General features: G+C 34.2%; 3 protein-coding genes across 3 annotated transcripts; 1 reads left to right on the top strand and 2 right to left on the bottom strand.

Moving 5' to 3' along the window:
* The first annotated feature begins 535 nt into the window (after positions 1-535).
* Positions 536-1956, top strand: LOC110723570 (vegetative cell wall protein gp1-like). The gene is made up of 2 exons (XM_021902919.1): positions 536-668; positions 874-1956. The coding sequence occupies exons 1-2, from the start codon at positions 620-622 to the stop codon at positions 1902-1904; spliced, it is 1080 nt and encodes a 359-aa protein (XP_021758611.1). The 5' UTR covers positions 536-619; the 3' UTR covers positions 1905-1956.
* Positions 1957-6271: 4315 nt separating this feature from the next.
* Positions 6272-11173, bottom strand: LOC110723813 (tobamovirus multiplication protein 1-like). Its single transcript, XM_021903199.1, has 11 exons — positions 10837-11173; positions 10386-10476; positions 10233-10285; positions 9041-9133; positions 8592-8663; positions 7883-7955; positions 7737-7782; positions 7589-7652; positions 7177-7230; positions 6822-6899; positions 6272-6734 (listed from the first exon to the last, which is right to left on the bottom strand). Exons 1-11 carry the CDS (start codon positions 10993-10995, stop codon positions 6642-6644), a joined length of 876 nt encoding a protein of 291 aa, XP_021758891.1. The 5' UTR covers positions 10996-11173; the 3' UTR covers positions 6272-6641.
* A 1698-nt stretch (positions 11174-12871) lies between these two features.
* LOC110723812 (vacuolar protein sorting-associated protein 22 homolog 1-like) lies at positions 12872-20280 on the bottom strand. Its single transcript, XM_021903197.1, has 7 exons — positions 20092-20280; positions 19884-19994; positions 18692-18827; positions 18324-18478; positions 17795-17902; positions 13436-13525; positions 12872-13351 (listed from the first exon to the last, which is right to left on the bottom strand). Exons 1-7 carry the CDS (start codon positions 20140-20142, stop codon positions 13241-13243), a joined length of 762 nt encoding a protein of 253 aa, XP_021758889.1. The 5' UTR covers positions 20143-20280; the 3' UTR covers positions 12872-13240.
* Between the last annotated feature and the right edge of the window lie 992 nt (positions 20281-21272).

Genomic DNA, 21272 nt, shown 5'->3' with positions numbered 1-21272 from the left:
AAGACAACTTTTGTCACTATGTGATATTTACAAGTATTGTTTGAAGATGTTGTATTTTAACACTTTCCTCAAACGTAGGGTTACATTAACTCTGTCACACAACACATTTGATGTTTTTATAGGGCTTGAGCGTATTTTCACACTCTCCCTTACATGGACAACCCACTCAAATTTAGCCCAATGTACAATACTTAATTAATGGTCCCAAAACATTGGCCATGTAACATATTAAGAAGGGCCTAAAGCTTAAGATCAAATCTCAAAATACACCTTAGATAAAATCCTATCCTAACAAATCCTATCCTAATAAATGCTATATTAATTTAGGAAACAATCCTAAGATAAGATATCAAACATAAGTGCTATATTAATTTAGGAAACAATCCTAAGATAAGATATCAAACATAAATGCTATATTAATTTAGGAAACAATCCTAAGATATGATATCAAACATGATCTTCACAATTAATTAGTTGTTAATTCTCCACTATAAAAAGAGGTCATTGATTAAGCATTGTCACATATACAGTAAGAAACAATCCACCACAAACTAGCTTTTAATCAAAAGTGTTAGTTCATAACTTCATACATTTACAGTGCTCTAAAGTGGTGAATAAGATGGCTTTTCTCCCCCTTCTAATGCTCTTACTCCTTGCTGCTTCCTCTGGTAAATATATAATTCGATTAATTTTCAATTCTGAATATTTTCTAATGGTATATTAATATGACATGACGTGACATGTATACCACTTCTTATATACTACGTATGTAATAATGTTATTAACAAGCTAAGACTCGTTAATTCTTAATTAACTGCTAATCAAAAATCTATATATGACCTCTTTTATTATTTTATTTTTTTATAAATAAAGGAACAACATCGGCTCGTGAGTTTAATGTAAAGCCATCTCACTCTAGACCATCTCCTAGCACACCACCGAGTCTTTCTGATTTTACACCAAGCGATGTAAAGCCATCTCACTCTGGACCATCTCCTGGCACACCACCGAGTCTTTCAGATTTTACATCAACTATTGATGTCAAGCCATCTCACTCTGGACCATCTCCGGGAACACCACCGAGTCTTTCAGATTTTACAGCAACTACCGATGTAAAGCCATCTCACTCCGGACCATCTCCCGGCACACCACCGAGTCTTTCAGATTTTACAGCAACTGCCGATGTAAAGCCATCTCACTCCGGACCATCTCCCGGCACACCACCGAGTCTTTCAGATTTTACAGCAACTACCGATGTAAAGCCATCTCACTCCGGACCATCTCCCGGCACACCTCCGAGTCTTTCAGATTTTACAGCAACTACCGATGTAAAGCCATCTCACTCCGGACCATCTCCCGGCACACCTCCGAGTCTTTCAGATTTTACAGCAACTGCCGATGTAAAGCCATCTCACTCCGGACCATCTCCCGGCACACCTCCGAGTCTTTCAGATTTTACAGCAACTGCCGATGTAAAGCCATCTCACTCCGGACCATCTCCCGGCACACCACCGAGTCTTTCAGATTTTACAGCAACTGCCGATGTAAAGCCATCTCACTCCGGACCATCTCCCGGCACACCACCGAGTCTTTCAGATTTTACAGCAACTACCGATGTAAAGCCATCTCACTCCGGACCATCTCCCGGCACACCACCGAGTCTTTCAGATTTTACAGCAACTACCGATGTAAAGCCATCTCACTCCGGACCATCTCCCGGCACACCACCGAGTCTTTCAAATTTTACAGTAACTACCAATGTAAAGCCATCTCACTCTGGACCATCTCCTGGCATGCCACCAAGTCTTTCAGATTTTACTGTAACTACCAGTGTAAAACCATCTCACTCTGGACCTTATCCTGGCACGCCGCCAAATCTTTCAGATTTACACCGAAGTGATTGAGTGTTAACTAATGGTTGAGATAAGGGCATTTTAATACTTGCCTTTTTGTTGTTGTTTGAGCAATAAAAACAAATTTCCAAATTCTAATTTAATTTTCTGTTTAACTAAAACTTATCAATGCTTTATTATATTGTTTGTTTATCTTGTATTTATTAATCCAATAAGGGGATGTCAATGGGGCAGAGTGAAGCAGATGTTGACCTTCTCATCCCCATCCCACTCCCACTTGAATATTCGTACCCACGAAATTATCGTCTCCAAAATACAGCAAAACTACATTATATAAATAACAATTAAAAAATCACATAATAAGTTAATATTCCACAATTTTTTTTCTTTATAATACGACTAATATATATATATATATATATATATATATATATATATATATATATATATATATATATATATATATATATATGCAGGTATGGGACGGGTACGAAGTGGGGCGAGTGGAGTGAGACAGGGATGTGCGGGTCGTTTACAACCTAACTAAAATTCACCCTACCCCATCACCCATGAAAGATATGGTTTTTATTCCTATCCTCGCTCCACCACCTGCCAAATTAGATCGGGACTTATCCTCGTCCCATTAGATGGGCAGGTCTCCTATTTGACTTGCCCCACTAACATCATATCCCTAATTTATCCAATATTGTTTATCAATTTTAAATATCTCCAAAGTACTTAATTTCGTATATCATCTTGAAGTACACTCCTCCATCACTCAAAAATTATGGAGTAGACCACCCTTCAATTAACACCGTCTCTTAAAATCATATAATACATCTGTTTCACAAAGATGCAACATTTTGACTATGTGCACTTTAACACCACTTTTTTACACATGTATAAAAATTAAATATTTATATGTATACTATTGTTGGATTTATCTCAATGTTTATTTTCAAAATAAAATTGTAAAATTTTGCTTTAATTTATTAATGTATAAAAAAAAATAAAGGTCAAAGTACTGTGTTAAAAAGAAATTCAAAACATTGTATGCCTATATGGACTGTATCTATTGTTAAGTAGAGGTATTACTTTTTTATTTTATCAAGTTAAGTGTCAACTTTGCGATATTCTCAAGTCCAATTCACCATTTGTAGTCTAGCCCATAGGTGTGCCAAAATTTTAGCTGGTCTCGAGCCCAACCAATTTTCTCAGGTCCCTCATTTTGAAAATAAAGATTTAATATAAAAAAATGAACATATTCTTACTATAAGATATTTATTCTTACAAAATTAAATGTTTATTTTCATACCGATGTTCATTCTTATAATGTTAATGGTCACAATATTGACAATATATTTTCATAATTATACTGACTTAGTCTAGTAAGCTCTGACACTCAATATCTTAAAATATTCCCACTTTTCCCAATTGGTCTAAGGTGCACCCTTGTGCACCTTAGATAGGTGTAACAGCAGCCTAGAAGCCCAATTACACACAACCCAATTAAAAAAGGCCTTAAAATTAAAAAAAAAACATGGTAATTACAATATACTCACTCATACCCAATACACACACCCACACCCACATCTACACCCACACCCAATACAAGTAACGTCACTTTCAAACTCAAAACTCTTCTTCTATATGATTTTCTCTCTCCTCTTTTTCACTTTCTCTCTTCTCTATTTCATTTTCTCTCATTAAAAAACTCAAAAACATCAATGGACATTAAAGAAGAGATGCAAAATCAAAAGGATCTTCCCTAAAAAAAAGGCAATTTTATGTAAATTTCACTTAAGTTTGTTTGAATTATATGATTATCACTGAATTTTGTTTGAAATTGTTCGAATCTCTATTCTTCGAAATTTTTTATTGGAATTGTCAAAAAAAAAAATAGTGAAATCAAACGGATACTTATGTTCACATTTTAAAGTTCATATATTCATAATTTGAATCCATTTATAAACTTTCTGAAGTGCATATATTCACTTTTTAAATCCATATGTTCATATTTTTTATGTATCTGCTCACCTTCTCAAATGCTTAATTATGTTCATACGCATTCAAAAATGAACCAATGTATATGTTCATATTTTGAATGCATATGTTCATAATGCTTATGTAAACAATCTGAAATCCATATATTCATATTTTTTATGTATATGTTCACCTTCTGAAATGCTTATGTTCATGCGCATTCAAAAAATGAACCAATAATGCATATGTTCATATTTTGAATACGTATATTCATTTTCTAATATGTGTATATTCATATTTTTAATGCATTTTCATATTTTTTTTTTTAATACTTATAATGTGTATCTTTCATAATTATTTTATTTTTTATTTCTTCAATTTTCTTATGTTCATAATTAAAGGCCGTAAATTCAATTCAAATGAATTACATGTTCACAAACCTAATCGAATTGATAAAAATTCATTACAAAATCACCACATAATAAATCGAAATTCATACATAGATCAAACTGATATAAATTTAACAAAATACAATTGCAATGGAATAAAACCTTAAAAAACACTAAAATGAACACATACAAAAATGAACATGATAAACAAAGTTATAAAAAATTAGTTTATTAAAGATGAACATGATTTTCATATTCAAATAGTTCAAATTCATTGTTTATAATAAAATTGTTCATTTTTTTGTAGTAAAATGTTCATTTTTCATGTACTAATGTTCATTTTGTATTAAATGTTCATTTTAAATTATTACATGTTCATTTTTCTAACATAAATTATACAAATATTCGATTATAGTTATTCCAACTCAAAAAATTGATTATATATCTTAAATCTAATCCTGACTCATCATAGATAAAATAATTACTGATCTATGATTAAGAATAAAAACAAAAAATATATATAAAAAAAAAAGAAAAAAAAGGAGAAGAGAGAAAATAAAATAAAACCCACCTTCTTCTCCATTAGTTCTCTGAAACTCAAAATCATTTCACAAAATGACGAAGGGATTCATTGTAATTATATCATCAATATTGCAAATTTTTAATCAAGATTAATCTTCAACAACATTCGTGGTTGGATTTGATGAATCAATTGAAATAAAAAAAAGAAGGAGAAAATACAGAGTTAAAGAAAATATAATGGAATTTATGATCGAAAATTTTGGTGAGAATTAGGAAAGAAAAGAGAAAAGATAGAATTGGGAAGAAGGAAACTAAAAATTTTAAATAAGAAACAAACTAATGCGGGAAAAACATTTTGTATGATTTGAGTTTGGGCTGCGTTTCATCCATAAATTCCTGCGTTTCATACTGTTGCACCTACATTAGGTGCAGGAGGTTACACCTAAAAAATATGCCCACTTTTCCAACACAATAAGCCCAACAACACCCATATAATCCATTAAATTAAATTTGAAAAAAAACCCACCAAAATTTTGTCTTCATCTTCCTCCAAATCTACCACCATTTTCTCTCTCCAAACCTTCAAATTCATCCTAAAATGGCGGCAGCACTAGAGCCACATCTTTCGCCATATCACGAGCAGTCACCTTAGAACTCCGCCATTGATGGGTGGAGCTCGGTGGTCGTCATCATCGACGTGGTGGGGTCATGTGGATCCGGCACCTATATTAGACCCTCTTTTGATGTCACTGAAGCTTTTTTGGCCGATCCTTCTCCTAACAAAGTCAATGTTTATTTTATACGAAACATTATATTGTATGAAAATGAACATTTAATTATTGAGAAATACAAAATTATTGTAAAATATGTTCTATCAGAAAATATTAATTTTTGTTATAATAAATGTTCATTTTTGAACGAGGAATCATGAATATGTTCTTGGTCTCGAGATCAGCCTTCAACAACTGCTTGGGTGTGGATTAAGTGGGCTGGTTACGACTCATTGTTAGTCCACACTACAACTGTGCCTGGACTGCCCAATAGCCATAGTTGTTAAGTCCAATGATACAACAAGCAAAGCATAATTCTTTCTAATGTTTTAAATTACAGCTAAACTCTCGTGATCAAAGATACACTTTTCTAACTCTCCTGATAATTTTAAGAGTTAGAAGCATAAAGTTATAGGTTTATAGACATGTTAATCTAATACAAGTACACAATCCGAGTATTAATGATAATCATGGCCTGATAATCCAGCTAAATTGCCAAAATTATAATGTTACTGATGGATTTTTATGTAATTTGTAAGATATTTTTCATGTCAATGCTCGTCTTAGAAGCCTTAAATTCTATTCTCATGTGAGAACAATCTTAGCAAGATTTCTTTAGCACTCATTATTTTAGAATTTAGATGGTATAGAAACACCGAAGATGCAACTCAATGGAAGACGCCGAAATCAGAACCAAGTTCTTCATAGTTGAAGAATCATGTGATTGAATGGCAAAAATAAAGAGAAGTAGGAGTTTGGCATTTGAGGTAGCTGAAATATAAGGCGGTGATTTCGACGGAAAAACACGCAGTACAAGACTAGAATTTCTGTATCAAAATTGAATAATGGAACTTTATACAATTTGGGACCTTTTTAAGATCTATTAGTAATTTAGTACAAATAAATGAAGTAACACCATGCCCAAGGTAGTCACCTGAACTAGTTCTAACCAATATGGCACAAAAAACTGCAAACAAGATGCATGCACACAGATGGGGCGAGTACGAGGAGATACTACTTGTCTGGCAGCGCAGACAGTACATTGGGGATTCGGATGATACTCTGATCCAAAATTCAGCTCAATCCTAGGCCAATGAATCGCAGAAGATGGCAATAATTTAAGCTCACTGGATTTGGTGGTATTGACCAGATGCTCTTGTTTGAGGAAGCTTTCGCAGAATATAGAGGACAAGTGCGGAAGGTAGTATCTCAACTACCTAATATTCCAATATAAGTAAGAAATAAATATGTTGTGTTCAGATCATAGATGTAGATATGTTCAAAAAAAGATAAATAAAATATACCGTGTAGTATATGAGATCCAAAATTGGATGATCCAAGACTTCAAGTGATGCGTCAGAATCAAAGGCAGATATTACAACCTGTAACCATATTTTTTTATGCAATGAGAACATCGTCAAGCAGATAAAGCATGTGGCAAGTAAAGACAGACACCAAGGAACGTAATTCTGAATACTCGTGACAGGTTCAACGCATTAGATCATGAGTATACAGAGAAGAAACAGATGAAAGGCAAAAACAGAAGATAGGGACATGGCATCAATTATATGATCTCATCAATAATTAAACCAAAACATCAGAAACAACAGAAAGGCTAAATGTGCCCATATGATTCAGATGGCCGAGATCCAAGCTTACCATAACACAGCGAATGAGAAAGCAGGTGAAACATATTGCTGTAACTGATCCAACCTGCAATAATATGTTTTAGTTAGAATGTTGGCACTAACTTGATCATCTATTCCCTAAATTAATACTGATACATCTTGAACGTTCACAGACACACTATACAACACGAACTGAACAAGCAATATTTCCTCGTGGCATATCTACAGTTCTACACCCTCAAACACCAATTCTCAAATTTCAACTATCATTCAGTTTGGGTAATAAAGTTGTGCTTTAGTTTTCGAAAGTTTATAATGATTATTTAATTGACACTTCAAAATAGATATATAAAACACAGCAGAAAGATGTTTTTTTAATTAATCTAAATGGTAATGATCTATTGTCTTGTGAAATATGTTGTCATAGGGATAGGAAAAAAAACCTCATGAAGTTTCTTTCTTCGCCCCTTTGATTCAATTGGGAAGCGCCGCAACATGTTAAATAACCTATGAAACCAAGCAACAAGAATTATACTTCTCTAGATTTTAAATTATGCTTATGCACAAAAATTAATGAAGATTAATGTCTACCTTCCCCCGTACAACAGGAAACCAAGTGCTGCTATAAAGGACACCACTGCAAAGAAAAAATAGCGTTATGATGAATTAACAATCCACACCATGGATAAGATAAACAGAAAGCTAAGTTCTGTAAAACATTAAACTGCACAACAAACCTGCGATAAATATTTGTCCAATGGTTTCAGAAAAACTGCTATCATGTATCCATATGTATATCCAGATTAAAGCCTGTCATGCCAGATTCACTTAGTGCATTGCAGAATTAATAAGACTGTATAAGGTATATGTAAAACAATGCAAATACTGATCATCATAATCACACTATTTTCCCTGCTCCTCCAAGATTATTCAACATACATAAGAGCACCTGCCTCAGTGCTAATCCCTCCCGCCTTAAGATCATTATATCACTTATCATTTCAAAACCCATAACTTGCCAAAATGTTTGATCTTATTAAATAGTTCCAACTTATACAAAAATGTAATAAAGGAGAATTATGCTTATTATTCAAATGAGTAAGCAGTGTCCATAACCAAACAAGTGAAAACATATATGAAGTCCATACAGGGTTAGGATCATCAAAAGTCTCCTATAATCCTTGTCCTTGTACCTTTCATGAGGCTTGTTGAGGGCAAGGAAAGGGAATTACTAGGACATAAAGTAGATAACATTGGCCTTTTCTATCTGAGGTAACAACAGGAGTATAAGTGCATCCTTAGTAGTTCATAAATCCTGTTACTTTCCCATATCCCTTTTTTGTTTTGCTTATAGAAAACATGCACTATACCAGGACTGACCTCCCCTCTCCCAAGGTGCTTTAACCCGCTCTCACAAGATCTCCCAAGAGGATAAAGAAGACTGACCTGTATAACATAGACTATACAATTAACTGCAATATACCAGGCCCTGAGCTTGTTTGTTGAAAGACTTTTAGCCTGTTAAAGAAACAAAATTTCAAAATCAGGAAAACATGCATATGCATCATGATTGAAGAGTACATTAAGTTATTAGAACAACTACCCCTCAAAGAATTGCATGAGCAAGATAACAGATAACGCAAAAATATCAGTCAAAGTGGACACTGAAATCATGTGAAACAATAAAAGTTGCATCGAAAAAGTAAGGTTCAGTGATGCAACTCAGTTGTTTCGTGCTCACAATAATCATTTCAGTAGTGCTGATATCCTACACAAGCAGATAACAAAGCAAGCCAAATATACACCATATATCTCATTGCATGAATAGGTTTTTTTAACATGAAAATGCATCAGAATGGTACAGAAAAATAGATCAAGAACACCTCCACACTTGCCTGATAATATATCTCAGCCCAGAAAAGAACCAAAAGTGTGTATGTCGTAAAGAATAACAGCCCGGGGAAGTCCAATAACACTGATGTTAAGACCTGTGTAAAGCATAACATAAGACTATTACCATGAGCAACATCACACATTTATATCTTAAAAAGTAATAAATCAACATCACGTCATCACAATGTAAAAGAATGAATATAATGACCAAACATAATGACTTTCCACACACAATGTCGTTTGTGATAAATCGAAGCACTGCTTTTTCTTGGGAATATGCTTAAGCGTGATGGACTCGGGTCAGCCACAGCCCATGAGGGTCTACGCCAGAAGGAAAGTCAAGCAATAGGGGCTCTAGGAAGGTCAACCAGCAGCAGGAGTGGTTTCCAACGCATCAAAACTCCGATGAGCAAGAGGACAAGTTTAATTAAGAAAAGAAGAAGGAAAGAAAGCAACTCACTTCTAATATGTTTTTCTATGGTCTTCCTATTTATGTTAAGTAGTCACATGTTAAGAATTAAGGTCACCTTTGAGGCTTTGACCATTAGTATTCTTAGTATAAGTAGCATGGTATGTGTAACTAGGAAGGCATCCAGAAATTTGTGAGGAAACTGAGATTGGCAGCCTCAAGTTGCCAAGTTGCTAACTTGTTATCTTAATTATTAATGAACAATCAGTCCTCCTTCTATATTGAGAGTAATAATCTGTTAAATTAGTCTAGTCCATTACATTAAGCCTATCGAATCTCCGGGTCTAAATAACAGAAAGTAACAGCTTAAACTTCCAAAAACACAAACACTCCATCTTTAGGGCTATTTAGTGTATGTAATATTATCCTTGTGATGTGCACTAAACGATGACAATGTTTGTATTTTTGTTATACTCTTTTTAACAAAGGCAAAACAACATCATGGTCAAAACTGTCGCTGGTGTAAGCTTCAAAGGTTACTAAATCATCAATATCACACACATACAGCTACATAATAGTATAATACTCGAAGTACGAAACTTCTCTTGGATGGAAACTCCATTAAGCATTCTGATGTAAACATTACAAAATTAATCTCTGAGAATTTCACTTGGCAACATTGTTGTACCATGTTGCTTTTGACTCTTAATATATAGGATCTAATCATAATCATAAAGACTCAAATATAACTTCATGAAGTAAGAGTAACAAAAAGGTTTGCTCACCTTGGGCTTCAAAGTAAATACAAACATGTGAAACCCGAAAATCACAGCGCGCACTGCAACAAACAAGGTACCAATCTTAACACCAAGTAATTACACAAAACTATAAGAGGCAAGAAATAATATAAGCAAGCTAAAGAGTCAATTTTCAATCACCTCCATTGACAATAAAATTCATCAAATGGAAAACCTTCTGCGTTGTCCAACCATATTCAGGCACTCTCATTTCAATCCTTATAAGTTGAGTCTGCTCATCATCAAATTCAACCAAACCCAAATAAATTTTCAATATTAATATCAATTTAATCAACAAAATCCCAACCAAACCGAATTTGATCAAAGTCAAAGCATTGGAATTAGCCAATTAAAGTCAAATTAAACTCTGACTACACCTAATTTTAGCTCAATTTTAAAATTACAATCATCTGAGCAAGTTAATCAACAAAAACCCAGATACCCAAAACTCAAAGAAAGTCAAAGGATTGAGCTTTAGCTAATAAAATTCAAATTTATGCAAGACCCAGTAATTAAAAGTAAAAGAAGTTAACTTGAACAACTAAAATAAATAAAATTGGCAGAAAATTGAACAAGAGGAAAGAAAGATTACAAGAGCAACAGCAGAAACGATGGCATAGATAGCACAAAGGGTGAAAAAGATGGCATCTTGCCACTGAGTTGACTCGTTGATCTCGTCCCACCAATTCAACACGAACAAGGGGCGTGTGAATCCAGGTGACGCTAAGAAGTTCAGCGCCAAAGTCGCCATTTTTACACCAAGAAACAGCAAACAACACCAAGAAAGAGTAGAAGAAGGTGATGATGATTCTGGAAGACAGACAAAGAGAGAGAGAAAGAAAAGGTCCTACCAATGCCAATGGGTAGTTCCCACGTTGCCGAGATAGAAAGATAGAGAAATTTGAATTATTAGGGGGAGATCAATATACGTACTCCTCACGGGTTATTTAGGGGAATTAAGTATGGAGTTTGAACTATGGAGGAGTTTTACTTGGTTTAAAATTTTAAGCCAATTATAATTACTTTCTCCGTTCTTTTTTACTTATCGATTTTGATTTTAAACTATTTACTATCCTTTTTTTTTTATTTTTTTTGTATAATATGTAAAGAAAAACAAATTTATATGATATCTTTTTGAATTCGTCTCAATTAATACTATCTTTAATTATGGAGAATTAAATTTATTGATCGTTAAAGTTTTGCATTGACAATCGTGATAAAAAAAACAGGTCAAGTAAAAAAAAAACAGAGAAAGTATTATTTAATGCTTTATTTTATTTTTCTAGGATTGAACCTCGGTTTTTTTTTTTTTTTTTTTTTTGTTCTGAATTTGTAGACCACATAAATTCTTTGCTGAAGCTCATAGCTGGTCCAACTAAAATAAGCTGCAATTTAGGTATTGTTTGGCTGACAATTGAATTAATTTCCTATGGGCATTTATATTTCATGGAAATTAAAATCACACATCAAATTTCCTAAGAATTAACTAAACTTGTGTACTTGTATATGGGTGTTTACAAACCATGAGAGTTTTGAGTTACCATGACTAATAAATTCCCATGTTTTGTGGAAATTGGAAATTTCCATGATTCTACACTTTTCACAATCTCACTAAACAAGTCCTTTATTTTCTAAATTCATGGAATTTTTCAATTCCTCCATGTTTATGTGCAATCAAACAACACTAGTATTTTATGGCTTTACTTTTCTCGCTTCTTTCTCAATGTCACTCATTCTTTTGTTCTTTCATATCGATTCTTTGTGTCCCTTATTGTTTGCAACATTTAATCCAAAAAGCTCTCATATAAAGTGGACCCATGATGTAAACAAAAGGAGAATAATGGAGTTATAAATTACCATTTCCACTAATACTAACAACTTTCTCTCTCCTCAAGGATATTCCTCTGTCCCTCAAAACTCTTCTCTAGCAACAATCATGCTAGGCTTCAAAAGAGCTTGGAAGTTGATTATGGCTGCAGTTTCCATAATTTTGCCCCAATTTTTAGCGGTGTTTGTGGTTGCAGTTAGTCAACAATGATTGTGATTTAAGCCTACTAGTAGATATTGTTCGCCCAAACCCTCAAGGGTCTACTTTGATGCAAGACAGATTTTCTACCCAAAAGGGCTCTACTAAATTGAGCTATTAACCCAAAAGGATTTTACAATATGTACAGGCATACGCTGCCTTCATTAGGGCTTTTTTACACCATATGAAAAAAAAAAAAAAAAAAACATGTAGCAAATGTACGACAAATACTTAACATGTATGTAGTTACTAAGCATTGGATTTCGAGTTCAAAAGGGCAAATGTGACTAATAATCTGATGGAAACTATTTAAGTTTGTGGGGCTTTGGAACGAATATTTAACTAAAGGAAATTAATTTGCTTGGTCCCCTTGATTTAGGGCTTTAAATTTTTGTTAGACTGATTGGATGGCCCAGGCCAATACAATACACTAGTATTGTATGTTCGAATCAACTAAATGCAGATTTGCAGATAAGACTTTCATACAATTAAGTAGTTTTAATTTGTTGTTTATTTATTTCTGTATATATAAACCATTATCGTCTAAATTGTGAAAAATTTAATGCACAAGGCCATAAACAATGGAAGAAAAGACAAGGTCTTGTGAGAAAGAAGTAGTAATTTTGGAGTAGGGTAATGTTACGACTTTCACAGATTTATGTAGCGTAATTGGAAGCCTAGAAAGCAATACAAATTCCGGTTGCTACATTGTTGAAAGAAGGTGAACAAGGTGTTACGATGGCTTTAGGACTGGTTATCTATAATGTCAGCAGCCGTAACATCAGCAACAGACCACATTTCTTGAGTAATAAATGGAGACCACGAAATTTACTTCAGAGTTGAGCAACCACAAATTTTATAGAGTTTGGGTCCGATAAGTGGAAGGCTGCCCCACAGCCCCAGTCATGTATTGTTAGGCTATTATCCATGTTGTGTTCCCCTTAAGATTATATAACATGCCTTGAGAGGATCACATTGCGATAGTATCAGCTTCCACAACAGCGGAGATGGAAGACACACAAAGAAACCAGTATCGGCGTTTGCCATCTTTGTGGCCGTCATCAATCATTGCAAGACCTTCCTGCAATCATAAACACAATTCCCTAAGCACCAGCTGAAAGTTTTTAACAAAACTGAGATCAGAAGGCATAGAATAAAGACTCGCCTCTAACAATGTATCAAGAGCATCAATTGCACGCCCTGCTGACCAAGAAAGTCGTCTTTCTACCTCTTCTACAGTCACATAGCCTTGCGCCTGAAAGTGATATACAATACAAATTGAAAATAAAATCAGTCATTTAGACAAGACCCAAAAATAAAAAATGGTCAGTGATATAGAGCAAGTTCATATGAGCACTGGTTTTCAGATAAGATGAAGCGCACAGCCATCTCAGTTTGACAACTTTACATGATTGTAAGACTTGCATCAGCTATCTGAATTTAACAGACCACCATTCATATACTTTATCTATCCACTGCCCTTTTATTCTTATAGGCATATGAAGATGCCACTATTCATCAAGAGCACATAGCTTCCAACTCCAAACTAGGAAGAATAAGCATACAAAAGTTCAGAACAGTTAAAGAATTTATACATAACCTAGAAAACTACATGCGAGTATTAAAAGAAAAGCTAACACAAACCTCCACAGCCATGAAATAGGATGATAACAGGATATAATAATTTCACCTCAAGTTAATTTACGGACCTGTCAGACCTCTTCAAACTAGAATATTAATGATGCTAGATCTATCCATCATAAGAACACAAGGAAGTATGGACAGAGGCCAAATAAGGACCAGTAAAAAGCACAGGATTCCCCAAACTGATTGATGACAGGGATGGATTGAACCCTGTATACCAGAAAATAGAGGAGGCTAGGATAAAAGAAAATAAATAATACATAAAATATTGTCTCCTTATATGACAATTACTGCAGCATAATCTGCTTTATAATATAAAGTCGATGATTTCATAAGGGAAGAAGCAACTAAGAGGGCTCTACCAGCAAATCCAATGCAGAAGCTATTAGCACTTTAGCGGTAAGATAACAGAAGTTGTAAGCACCTGTTTTAGAGGGCACACTGCATATATACAACACAAACATCTCCGGAACCAATATAACATTAGAGATCAAAATTCAAACAGGTCAGATCAGCTTAGACAAGATGAACCGGCCACTCGGCCAGGAACCAGTCCTGCTTTAACTTGAATGCCTGGACCCAAAACTTGTCTACCCTCTACCCACAATCCAGCAATATCATCTAATGGACCAAATAGGATTTGTGACTCAGACAGGCCTGCCCCAGGAACCAGGCAAGACAAGGTGAGAAACTACACAACACATGCCATGTAATTTCTTCTTTAAGTAATTCTTAAGAGACACAAGGAAAAAGAGTTAGCTTGGTCTGTCGGTCTCTTGCCTGAGTCAGATATTAATTTTCCAGAAAGAACATTGTTGGGAGACGAATTATCCAACACTAAACAAACACAATAAGTGCGTGAATCAATAAATAGGAACAACAACATAAAGAGTCCTTTATTTTCATAGAAGTTGCATTTAACTAGCAAAAAGTTAATTAGTGACCTTTGAATAAACACTTTAGATAGCATAATTTTCAAGTTATACAAGAAAAGGTGCAAGCAATAAAAATATTACATTGAGATCACTAACGAGTTTATTAGAAGCTCTATCAGGTTCAAATATAAAAGAGTATGTTTATGTTAGTATCCTAAAAAACCTACCCCTTTTATCTTAATAAGTAAACAGCTCTACTGTGTATACTATGTTTGCAAATCACATCAAAAGCCAACCCATCGAGCCCCATTGAACTTGAGGGCAGAAATTAGAGCATAAATAAAGAGAGTATCTCTCCGTTGAAATGTTAATGACATGGTCAGGCTTATTTTCTTCTAACATAATATGGCCAGATAGAAAGGATACAAGGATTTCACACAATTGAGATTATGAATCCTGAAAGATACATCCTCCTTTCCAATACAGCATTACAGCAACACTAAAAAGAGCCATATAAAGTTAAAGATGCATTCTAACAACTTAAGATCCAGGTTCTCAACTGGAAGTTTGTTTGGCAAATACTCAAAAGTACAGCTCTACAGCTACAGCTTCAGAATATATTGAAAAAGAAACAGTATGAACTTATACAGTCAACCATAATTCATTCTATGGTCAATCATCACCAGATGTATGACATGTATCCACAATAGACATTTGCACCCTTGATTATTATGTTATAGAGCTCATTATCAATCAACAGTCCAAGAGGGAAAAGGAATTATATCATTGAGGTCATAATACATATCCATTATCAAGGAAAGATGCAACAAGAATGGCATGAGGATGTAAGTACTTCTTAGTCAGGTTTCCCTAAAAGATGATAGGGCTCAAGTCTATGGTAGAAGTGAGGACTAAATTCATACAGGTAGATAAAACCAAATCAAGTTAGCCAAATATATGGGAGACTGATAAAGAGAAACTTTTAAGTCTCAAGATACAAACCTAATCTAAACCTATCAACCAAGCTTTGAAAGAGTGCATGCTGATCATTACTAGTAAAAATCACATGGGAGTAATTTGGACTTCAAAACAATGTGGAGAAGCAATTAATAATGAAATTGCTACAATCAAGGGTAGGACACTGCCTAAAGAAAAATTACCAAGGTCAACACTAATTCCTTTTCCTAATTTATTACACTAATGAAAAATCTAAGCAAAAAAAATAGAATAATAGATATATCAATGGTAAAGCAGTCCTATATAACAAAATTCAACAAATCTAGAAACACTTCCTCCAGTAGATGGGTTAGGAAGGGAAGTTACCTTAAAAGTTCCAAATCAACTATAATCATTAGTTCTTAATTAGTTTGCAGTCACCAACATCTTAGCTTTATAAGCCATCAGTAAACAAATTAACAAATTAATGGGGAGCTTTTATTCCACAATCCTTTATTACTTCCCAAAAAAAAGATATTTTTTTTTCCTAATGAGTTGGTTCATCCGTTCATGTTTGTCCATAGAAAGTCTCTTCCTATTGAATTTGAAATGTAATGAACTGAATAAGGATTTTTTGTTTTTTTGTTTTGTTTTGTTTTTTTTTCTGGACTTTCTTCAAAACTTTCCTCATTCGAGCTCTAATAATGCATCTGATGAGTACCATTTTCCGCTTCAAAGAACTGAGCACAATAAATTTAAATACAGTGAATTAAGTAGCCTATCTGTCCATAAATGATACACCCTATCAATAGTTTTACATCCTCCCCTTCCCTTCCTCTCTATCTCTTGCAATCTAGTCTTATGTTGTTTCTTCAGTAGAAGGCTCAGAATAATCAGAAGTCAAAAAAAAAAAAAAAAAAAAAAAAAAAAACCCAGACAGTGATTCATATATCATAATAAAAACCATGTTTTTATACTCAAAATTCACGGAAGAAAGCCAGTCTGTAAATAAGCACCTTATATCCCAGACAAAATTGATTATTATCAAAACCACATAGGGCATAGCTAGGATAATTTCATAGTGCTCATTAGAGTATGAGGCATAAAAGTTTTCATATCTATTATCTACCCATACAGAGCTAGAAATGGCAGGAGCCACGAGATATCATTGGGTAAAAAATGTCAAAGATTCTTGAAATGCACTAAATAGCTATTTTGGACTGTGTTGGCAACAAATTAAGAGATATTCCATGATTCCATCTTGTCATTTTACGATCACATAGAATGCTAGGAATCTCCCGATTGGATCTTTTAAGTTTTATCTCTCTTCCATTCCCTTTCCTCACAAAAAAATTTAACAATGCTAAGACTCTTCAAATCGACACCGCCACCTTTCCTTCCTTTTCATGGTCCCCAACACTCTGAGAGACGATACAAAAATCAGGCAGAGGTTTGTAGCAGATCAATCTGGGCTCTTGTGGAAGAGACCCTCCCTTGGGTCTCTGTCTCCATTATTGCTTAGGAAAAAAGAATCCAAGGATTCACAATCTAAAAGCCCTGATTTATATCCTCTAACAAGGGAGTGCTCACACTTTTTGCCTACGTTATACGAAGTATATGATTACAGAATCAGTCTGTTCTGATATGTCAATCTCCTACTGTTCACTCCAGGCTTTGCAATATATTTATCAGTTTGAAATAACACAATTTCTAAAGCAGGTCCCAAGGGAAGATAAAGTTAGAGTCTGATAAGTGATAACCATCAATGCGTACCCAGTCTCAGAGTTATCCACTAGCATTATAGACTACAGCATGTAAAAAAAAATTATATACAAGAAACAAATTAGCTGTGTCAAAGTACACTTCCAAATTTCAAGCAGGTATACAGTCCTACAAACAAATCTCTGACAGGTAGGCTTTGTAAATTAGTATCCACTAAACTACAAATTTACAATATCACATCAACGAAAAACTATTATAAAATAATAAGTGTGGATTGTAGACAAAACAATGAAATCACACAAAGTGTAAAATAAGCAATTTTCAAGAAAATAAAGACAATAAACAACCTGAGCAAGCTCCAAGATTTCATTGTGATCCTTGTTCAACTCAGTTGGAACAGATCGTATGAGCTTTTTCTTGCCAACAGATATCACCTCGAACCCACTACCTAAAACCTAACAATGGGCACGACAAATGTAAGTCTATTGCAATCACCCTACATTAAGATTAATAAATGTGCGAATTGAAAGCACAATGGTGCACTCAGTAGCTGCAACTAGGTGTTTTGAGCTTAAATAATTTAAGTTGATTAAAGTGCCCCATTAGGATGGTATGGAACTTTCAAAGCTACAGTCATAAGAGTAATTATTTGAATTAGTACGAAATTCTGATCAAAGTCACTTTAGTAACTATACATGATGCATTAGTAAGGATATTTTCCATAGCAAGTGCATCCAAGTAAAAAGACAATAACGTTGAAGCTATAAATTGACAGCCATGTGCACTTGCTGCACAATATCATAAGTAAATGTATATGATTTTTTACATGTTTTGACCAAAAAAATAAGTTCTAGAAATACAAGCAACTTGCAATACCTTCAGCTTAGATATAGCACGTAAACAGTCATCCTCTGATACAGGTTCACGGGCATTTTTACGCTTCAAACGTAGCAGGTCTAATAACTCCTGCAAGTTTATCAAGCCTCCATTGAGGGATCTAGTGGCCAAACATATTTCAACAATTTGCACCCCTTTCTAGGCAACAAGAAGATGTATCAGAAAATACTAGACATGAACAAAAATACATCACACCAAAAGCAAAGGCAGATATCATCATATGCCAAAGCAGGTAAAGCACCATAACATATAGTAGTAGTAAAATTTAGCAAAGCCACAGTAAATATACTATATCGAATGGTCAACAAATGAATCACACAAAAGAGCTAAGTCAGAATGACACTCACCAAGTTCATAATAAAAGTCACCAATTCCCAAAAGCTCTGCCCAAAAACCCTTGTTTGAGGCAAGAGGATCCACCCCTACTTTAGAGCACATCTCATGAAATTGAGCTCTGAACGTCGGGTTTTTCCGTATATCATTCTGCAGATCAATGAAAAGTTAAAAGTAGAATTACATTAACATCTCTGCTTTATGCCAATTTGCACAGTTTAAAAGGATTCTTCTGCATTTAAGTTTTAATAGTTCAAGGTCCCAAGCATAAACTTTGTGGTTACCTAAAGTTCAAGACCATGTAAACAGTAATCCTAATGTCTACTTAGTCAATCAATGGCAGTGAATGATAAAGAAAGGGGCCAATGTGCCCTTACTTCAAACCTCCCCCCCCCCCCCCCAACACCTCCTCAATATACACACACACACACACAAAAGGAATTATCACATACTCCAATGCTTACCTTATCTGTCTAACTATTCAGTACAAATCACTATGTTATTACCCCTCCCCCCTCTCTCAGTACACGCACACGCAAAATGAATTATCACATACTCCAATGCTTACCTTATCTGCCTCACTATTCAGTACACTAACTAGTATAAGTCTATCCAGTCAAATTTTCATTTCATAGTACATTACTTCATCTGACTCGAGAAATCAATCTTAAATTCAAGAGATAATAGATCAATGGAAGCTTCTAAAACAAGAACTATATCCCTTTTCTTCCCTAAAAAGATGCCTCTAACCAGGAATCCCATTGCAATGAAAGAAAGCTCTAGTAATTCTTTCTAGCATCTTTCGGATGGGGTCCGGGACTTCAAGCAAATAACTTTTTAAGCTATATACAGTATCTAGACAATCTAGTAAGTCAGTTGCAGGTAGCTTATTTCCCTGCTTATCTTATAACTCACCTTCACATAAACAATCACTACAAAATCTATACTCAATGTTATCTCACCTTAACATCAATAACTTTACTGTAACAATCCCAACTAATACCATCTAATTTCAGAAACAAATAAGATAAAAGTCAACAGCTCATAAATTAAGAATAGGGGTAAACAAAATGTAATTTTAATCCTACCACAAATTATTTCTAAAATTATTACCAAGAACATCAAAGAAATTCAAATCATACCCTAAATTGTTGCTACATAATAACAATCAATAAAAATATCTAAAACTAATTATAAAACAAAAACCTTATGTTTGCGGGCGAAATCCTCGAGCTGAGAACGAAAAGTGGACAATTGCTCCTTCATAACATCGGTTTTCATGGAGGCTATATTTTCTCCAACTACTCGAAATTGATTCTGCAATATTATCCAAAATCAATTTTTTTTTTTTTTTTTGGGGTGTTGTTTAAATTAATCGAAGAAAATTGAAAGACGAAGATGATGAAGGACTAACCCTAGTAGCAGCAGATGACTGTAAACCTCCGATTCCCGGTCGCCGCCTCATTTTTCCGGCGAGATTTCACACTCTTACGCCGTTGGAGAAAGAGGAGAGAGAATGTGTTTGTGAGTTCAGTTTTACCGGTTTTACCAGTCTGATTTTGATGCCAACGAATCAATAGCTTGGGGAAAGAGTCCACCAGCGCGTGCCAAAATCAATTTTTATTTTTGACTCCCGACTAAACTCGTAAGGGCATGTGTTTCACCCTTTGGATTAATTTAGATTCGAGGGTCAGTTATGGGTGATTAGGTTCTATTCCCCTCCTAATTATCGTTGCGGGGGATTTAACACGAGTGTTCCTTGTAGACTCAATCACCACTACACCAACAACCAATTGGTTGAATGGATAATATTTTAGAATTCAATTGATGTGATTCTAATTTTATCATCATTTTTATAAAAAAAAAAAAGTTAATCAACATCAAAATTGTACCATTTGTTGGGAAATGATTGCTTGGGAGTGATTGAATCGCTGCGTGAGGGTCGAATGGCTCAAACTCTTTCCATCTTATTGTTGATGATATCTTAGATTTATGTTCTTTTTTTTTTTAATGTAGTTTGGTCTTTTGTTAAAAGGAATGGGAATAGGATAGCGCATGAATTGGCTCATTTCCAACCTTGGAAATTTGGTCAACGAGTGTGGAATAATAATTTCCCTGCTCGCATTTTGGATGTTACAAACAATGGTTCATTAATCTAAGTTCCCCTTTGTGGGTTTTTTCAAAAAATAAAAAATAAATAAAATTGTACGGAGTACCATTTTATCTTTATAGTAATCAACTAATCACAATCCTAATTTGTTTTGTATGTAAATCGAACATTTTAATAAATAGGAGTATTGGACACCCATAAACTAATAAACTTTTACTCCGTATATAGGTATGAGTTTATGACTTTGCATTTCATTTTAAGAATAGATGAGACAAGTTCTTGGGAAATTATGAGTACATGCTAAATTTATTGTGGTCTAGCCACTCCAACTAAATTTCCTTCAAGCAATTTTCGAACAAGAACATGTGGTGACAATCAATTTCTCTTGTTTAAAATTTATCTTGGCAAACAAATGCTTTAATAATTTATTCATAAGAAAAAAGCTAAGATTTTTTGTTACTGCATCAATTTCTTTGGTGCAGCAA

Source organism: Chenopodium quinoa, unplaced genomic scaffold (genome assembly GCF_001683475.1).
Source record: "Chenopodium quinoa cultivar QQ74 unplaced genomic scaffold, ASM168347v1, whole genome shotgun sequence".
NCBI lineage: Eukaryota > Viridiplantae > Streptophyta > Magnoliopsida > Caryophyllales > Amaranthaceae > Chenopodium > Chenopodium quinoa.
The sequence above is the reverse complement of the archived record's forward strand: the minus strand, read 5'-3'. Positions and strand labels throughout refer to the sequence as shown.